Source organism: Hirundo rustica, chromosome 1 (assembly GCF_015227805.2).
Source record: "Hirundo rustica isolate bHirRus1 chromosome 1, bHirRus1.pri.v3, whole genome shotgun sequence".
NCBI lineage: Eukaryota > Metazoa > Chordata > Aves > Passeriformes > Hirundinidae > Hirundo > Hirundo rustica.
The window spans coordinates 47757987-47763986 of NC_053450.1; the positions used below are offsets into that span (position 1 = coordinate 47757987).

Consider the following 6000-nt stretch of genomic DNA (forward strand, 5'->3'; position numbering starts at 1 on the left):
TGTGCACTAAAAATTAATGTGTACCTTTATGAATGTGTACCTTTCTTGAAGTGAGCATACGGAGCCATACTGTTGCACACATGCCACATGCTCTATATGGACTGAAACTTCTATTCATGATGAACACATCTGTATATTAAAAAGAAAATTTGCTCTAGCCATTGGGCCACTTTGAGTGTGATAATTCAAAACCAAAACAATTTATTTTATTTATTTATTTATTTAAATTCTGTTAGTGCTTGTGCCTTGGCAGTGCCTTGGCTTATGAGCAAAGCTCTGGAAATAGTTTGTTGGATGATAGCAGCTGCACAGCACCCATGAGAACATTAAGCACTGAGGATTTTAGTGTTGCTCCAGTGTGGTCATGGACAATATCATATGTTAATTTTTGAATGATGGGCAAATGCAGTTAGCTGTCACCCCACTACAAACAGATGCCGGAGGATTTGCCAGATGGTAAATTGAAGGTAAAATCAAGGGTTGGCATTTAGCCATGGTTTTTGCTCTGCTTCGTCTTGAAGATATAACAATGGTTTCCATTTGCCTAGTAATTTGGACTACGTGGGCATGTGGATGCCCAAGATTTCAAATCCTTCAGGAAGGGATTCTTCTTTGATGTAAGATATGTGATACTAAAGAACAGTTCAGGTGCAGGCATCTTTTTACAGAACAAGGCTGGGCAGTTTACTATCTTTTGTACATAATTCCCAGTCTGATTTTTAGAATTGTGTGTCAGACATAAGTTTATTTTTGAAAGTCTCAGATAAAAATTTAGGAAACAACACATCTATAGAAACAGGAAGAAAATTTCTACGGCTCGGTTGATTTTAGGTTTTCTGTATGTAGTGTTTCAGGGTTTTTTTTTCCTTTAGGATTAAGAATATATTATCTAACTTTAGCTTCCAAAAGAATTAATTCATAGGGTGTTTTTATAACTGGAGCTGAAATAAGACATGGAGGTTAACCCTCTCCAGAAAAAAAGCACTCAGAAGTTGTTACCAACTGCAGGTGACCAGACTCAGTGGTTTAGACCCTTTTTGAAAAGCTTGCAGCCCTTGCAGCCTTTTGCTCCTTGTTGGTAATTCCACACCAAAGCTATTCTGTGGACTGTCACAGACTGTCTGTAGCACCTACTTTCCAGGGCTGTTTACTGTGCAATTGTAAGATGTTGTGCTGTAGTTATACAGCATTTTTTTGCTCTTGGGAACAAGGGCAATTATGTGGTTTTTAAAACAGCTCCCCAAAGCTAAGATTCAAGTGAATGTAATGCTATTAGACCAAAGAGCCTTCAGCTTTACATGCCTTTTTTTTTTTTTTTTTTTTTTTTTAAAGGGGGAAAAAAAAAAAGAGTACTCATAGAAATGAACTTAACAGAAGTTTGTTTTGTTTATAAAGTTCAGTAAGGAGCTTTTGTGTTTCATAAGCTAATTAAGCCATGGGGCTAAGATGAAAGGTCAGTACACTTAGCTTTGCACTGTAATAAAAGGGGAGAAGAGTCGGCATCTTACCATATTCCTGTCAGCTGTGAGAGATAACAGAGGAGGCTTGGGGATTATTAACTCTTGCATGCATTGAGTGGGGTGATGGCATGTTTCAGTGAAGGTTTCTGTAAAACCATTCATCCTGACTTGGGGCCCTGCTCCTAGGGTGACTCTTGGGGAGCAGCTTTAGTGCCACAGCTGTGGAGTGAGCAGCAAAGGAAAGAAGAGCTTGGGCCCATGTGCCTTTTTGGCTGGGGCAGCTCCTTTCACCTCACCAAGAGAGGCAAACACAGGAATTTCTATTGGCCTCACTGTGCCAGTGGGATCACCCCAATGCAGAAAAATTTTCCCTTGATTTCACCTTGTCCACAAAACCCAGGCTTTACATCTCCTCCTGATGTTGTCAAGTGGCAAGTTTTCAGGACAGAACACAAGCAGAAATTGCAGGAGGGAATCATTAGGCTAGTAAGGCTCAAACTCTCTTGCCTCCCTTCCCTGTTCTTGCTAGTGTAGGGGTGTGCAGCTGTTCTTGTAACTAGGGGCAACCTTCTCCATTTAGATTCCTGTCTGTGCATTTTCACTGAATACCACCAGCCCTAAAGCACAGGAAAGGTAGTTTCTGATGAGATCGTTTAAATAAGATAATTTGGGTTTCAGCGTTTTCTTAGCATGACAAATGAAAAAAATCACCTGGGTTACTGTCTCTAGGTTGTGATGTGTTTAGATAAAATAACACCTTTTATAGCAAGTAGAAGGACTTGCATGATGCTAAATTTGTGATATACTTTGTTTACAGCCTTGTGATCGGTGGACTTGGAGAAGCATTGCTTGTTTACACTGAAAGGACAGGCACATAAGGAAGAACCAGATCTCATCAGCTGGAAAAGAGCTGACTTGCAGCCTAGAGACACTATCATGAAAAAAAAAAGCGGCAGCAGGAATGAAGAAGTGCAACTAAATGTGAGGAAAGGGATCTTTTTTTTTTTTTTTTTTAATTAGGAAAAGAAGCTATGCTATTAATAGTGCAGGTAAGGGAGCAGCATAGTTGGCAAAGATGTTAAGGAGCCTTTGCCTCAAAGCACAAGACAAACTGTATCAGATTGATGTGGTAAAGGAAAAAACTGCACTGTCTCATGCTGATGGCTCTGCGTGAGCACCACTCAGTAGCAGCTTCTTGCACAGGGAACTAAACTCAGGAAAAGCAGCATTCCCCACTGGGTGCCCCCAGTGGTTTTTTTTGTTTGTTTGAAGCAGACAGCAGGTCATACCAAACAATGTCAGAGCCCAGATCCTGCCATAAATTCAGGATCTGGAAGGATGGATTTTGCCTCCAACTGTTCTGTAAACAGCAAGCTGCCACACACAGGTCTCTAGTCATCATGTTGTCTGAACTGACACAGGGACTGAGGCCAAGGGGCTTGTAGAGATAATCCCCTTCTGGAACTGTGGCAGTTTGACAGCTTTGCAGAAAGGGAAAATCAGCAATAAATCTCAATATCTGTAGTGATTGCTGTTTGTGAATTTTTTTTTTTTCTCCCATTCTCTGAGATTTCTCTTGAACTCTTCCAGTTTTTGTCAGCTGGAGGGGGTGGAGGGACATGTGCTGTTCCCAGCAGTGGTTTGTCTCTTAAATTATTGCGAGAGGAAACAAAGAACACGAACCTTGAATGAATGTCATAAAAAGTGTAAGGAAATTAATCTCAAGAGTTCTTAAAATAATTTCACTTCTGGTTGCTTAATGACTGATAGAAATTAGTCTTGATATATTAGAGCCTGCAATCTATGTGAAAGTAATATTAAATAATGAGTTTATATTGTGGGAAAGGTCTACACAGTAAAAGGAACTTGATAACAAAGCTTCAGTGAGGAGAGGGACTTGTCTTACATGATATTTGATATGTAAAGTGTAGTCTCTTAACCTAAGTTGATCAAGTTTCCTTCACAGTCAAAGGAAAGAGGGTTGCCCTCCCAGAGATGATCCTTCTTGGACAGATTGCTGTGTTAGGAAGTGCATATCTCTCTGTAGGCAGAAACTGGGTGACTAGTCTGGACAAGATACATGGTTTCTACAAGGCTACAGTTACCAGAGGCATATCTGCTTCAATCTAACAAATTCCACCAGATGGGCTTGAAAATATGGCTTCATTTAAATTTCAAATAAAACACCGTAGGTTAACAATGAAGGTAAATTTTACAAATTATTGCAGTCAATTTCTGTGACTGGGGAGATACAGATAAAGATTAGGTGGTTTTCAAAAAACCCCCAAAAACTGCAGTTTGAAAGATAGCTACTCTGGCCTACATTGTGCCTAAGCTTATCTCAGTTTATCACAAAAGATGTCTTTATGTGAGCATGTTGTCTGTGTATGTTGGGTCCCTCTCTGACTTGAGTGAGCCTTTTTTTTTTTTTTTTTTTTTTTTTTTTCTTGCCAGGCGGTAGAATTCAGTTTTGGGAAGGGGGAAGAGAGGGACACACATGAAAAAATAAGTGCCTAAACTTGAGCACTAGTCCTGAAACCAGCATGAGCCACATGGGAAGCTGGGTCCAAACTCACACCCAGTGAGCCATGACACAGCCAGCCATGGATCCTCATGGCATTCCAGTCAGTAAATTCAGACAGTGCTGGCAGTGATGGCTGCAGCACTCTGGCTTTCCTCAGAGAACTCTCTCTGCCAGCCGGTTGTGGCAACGCAGTAGGATCCTTGCTGTGCCACCTTTCTGCTGACTTTGAAGTGACCCTAGAAGACCTCATGGAAGAGTCCCTGCGTGATTATTGCCGAGGTTTTGCAATCGTAGCTGGAACCTCTGCTGTGGGAAAAGCTCATTGTGTACCTCTCTTCTTGCACAACTCACAAGGATCGGCTGCGGTCTGTTTTTATTTTTATTTTATTTATTTTTTTTTTCTTCCTCTGTCTTGCCTGTGCTGTTCATAACAATGTACCAAAGCAGAACACCCATTCACTTTCGTGCTGGTGGTCTCACAGGAAAGGCAGAGGCCAAACCAGCAGCCAGCATTGCTATAGCACTCATCAGAGAGCATCTTGGTGTGGCTGTAGGAAGCTTGTTTGGCTGCAGCAGGCATTTGTGTTGTCTGGGCTTTGGGTGAATTCAGATAGTGCATTAGTATCCCTCTACATAGTAAGGCAACTTCCTTTTTATTTAACTTACATGTGTTAAACAACGCTGAACTGTTTAACCTCTGCTTGCATTTTTTTGTGCCTTAGTACAATGTGCTTGCATTTCTGAGACTCTGCTTGAGGTAAGTAAAAAATGTAGATTTAAACTGATTGCTACATAAGTGAATCAAAGAACCACAACTAGCAGTGAAGTTGGGCTCCTCTGTCAAACACCATTGGTTCAGTTCTCTCTGAACCAACCCCAGCTGCTTCAGGTGAGGGTGACATCTGCAGAGCAGCACGAGACCCATCAGTCTTGCTGAAAACTCAGAGTAGGGTGGAAACAGAACTCGGTGGCCTTCAAAATCCATCTTTGTATATTTAGAGTTGTCTTAAGGTGCTAAAGGCATGGTTTGGCTTCCTCTTGCTCAGGCTGTGGCAGAGGGAGCAGCAGAGCCAGGCTCCAGCGTGGCATCTGCCTCTGGAGGAATCCTGTGAGCCAAGGGCTGGGTCAGTGCTGCTCACAGTGAGCTGTCCAAGGGGCACTCTGTGGTAGGGCAAGAGGTGGTGGGAAGAGAGCCCTTGGGGGACCTCTGGCTGTTGGAGCAAGTGGTGTCTTTCTCAACACACGTGTGCTGGGGTGGGGATGCCAGCCAGGAATTGGTGACCTGCAGCAGTTGCAAAACTCCGAGATGGCATCTCAGCTGCCAGTGCAGAGCAGGTCATACAAACCTAAAGGTCAGCTGTGGGAGGGCACCAAGAAGACCCTGGCCCCCACCACTGCCCCTGGGAAGGTCTATGTTCCCACCAGTGGCACCCAAGGGAGCAGAGACACAGAGCTGGTTGGGCTCCCTGGTCCACAGAGCCCTGGGTGAGCAGGCAATGGCAGCAGAGGAGAGATGTGGGCAGGGCAGGCACTACTGGATGCTTGCAGAGATTGGGGACTGGAGAGGGTGGGGTAGAGCAAACCTGATGATTTCCTGAGAAAGCAGTGCCCTGGTCTTTCATTCAGCTCTGCCACAGAAGGATGGATGCTGCATAATGAAGAACACGCTTCAGGGTTGTTAAAGTGATCTTCAAAGCAGGAAACTGCAGAAGTTCAAGCTTAAAATGGCTCTTGCAAGACTAGTGAACAGTTATGTTAAGTAATTTAGAGCAGGAATATGCAAGGGTGCACCATTTATATCTAATTGACCGTTTTTTCTGTCAGACAAAAATACAAAGTGCCTAACACACAGCTCTGAGGAAGGAAGGGCTCCTTTAGGTTGCAGAGAAGCAATGACATTGATTAATGCCTGAATGCAAAGCAGTGGGTCTGTAGCTCAGCTGATACAAAACACTCCAGATTTATCAGTATTCATCATTTAAGGAATTTACTGTTCTTGGGTTGCCAACACATGAG

At 42.9% G+C, this 6000-nt stretch overlaps 1 protein-coding gene across 2 annotated transcripts in view; it reads left to right on the top strand.

Annotated features, from left to right (window-relative positions):
* Nucleotides 1–2988, top strand: part of TMEM241 (transmembrane protein 241) — a 56340-nt gene extending 53352 nt beyond the window's left edge. For both annotated transcript variants that reach the window (XM_040085798.2, XM_040085806.2), the window contains exon 15: nucleotides 2278–2988. In XM_040085798.2, coding sequence (XP_039941732.1) covers nucleotides 2278–2338 — 61 coding nt within the window. In that variant the 3' untranslated portion in view covers nucleotides 2339–2988. The remainder of the gene's footprint in view (nucleotides 1–2277) is intronic.
* Nucleotides 2989–6000: the final 3012 nt, after the last annotated feature.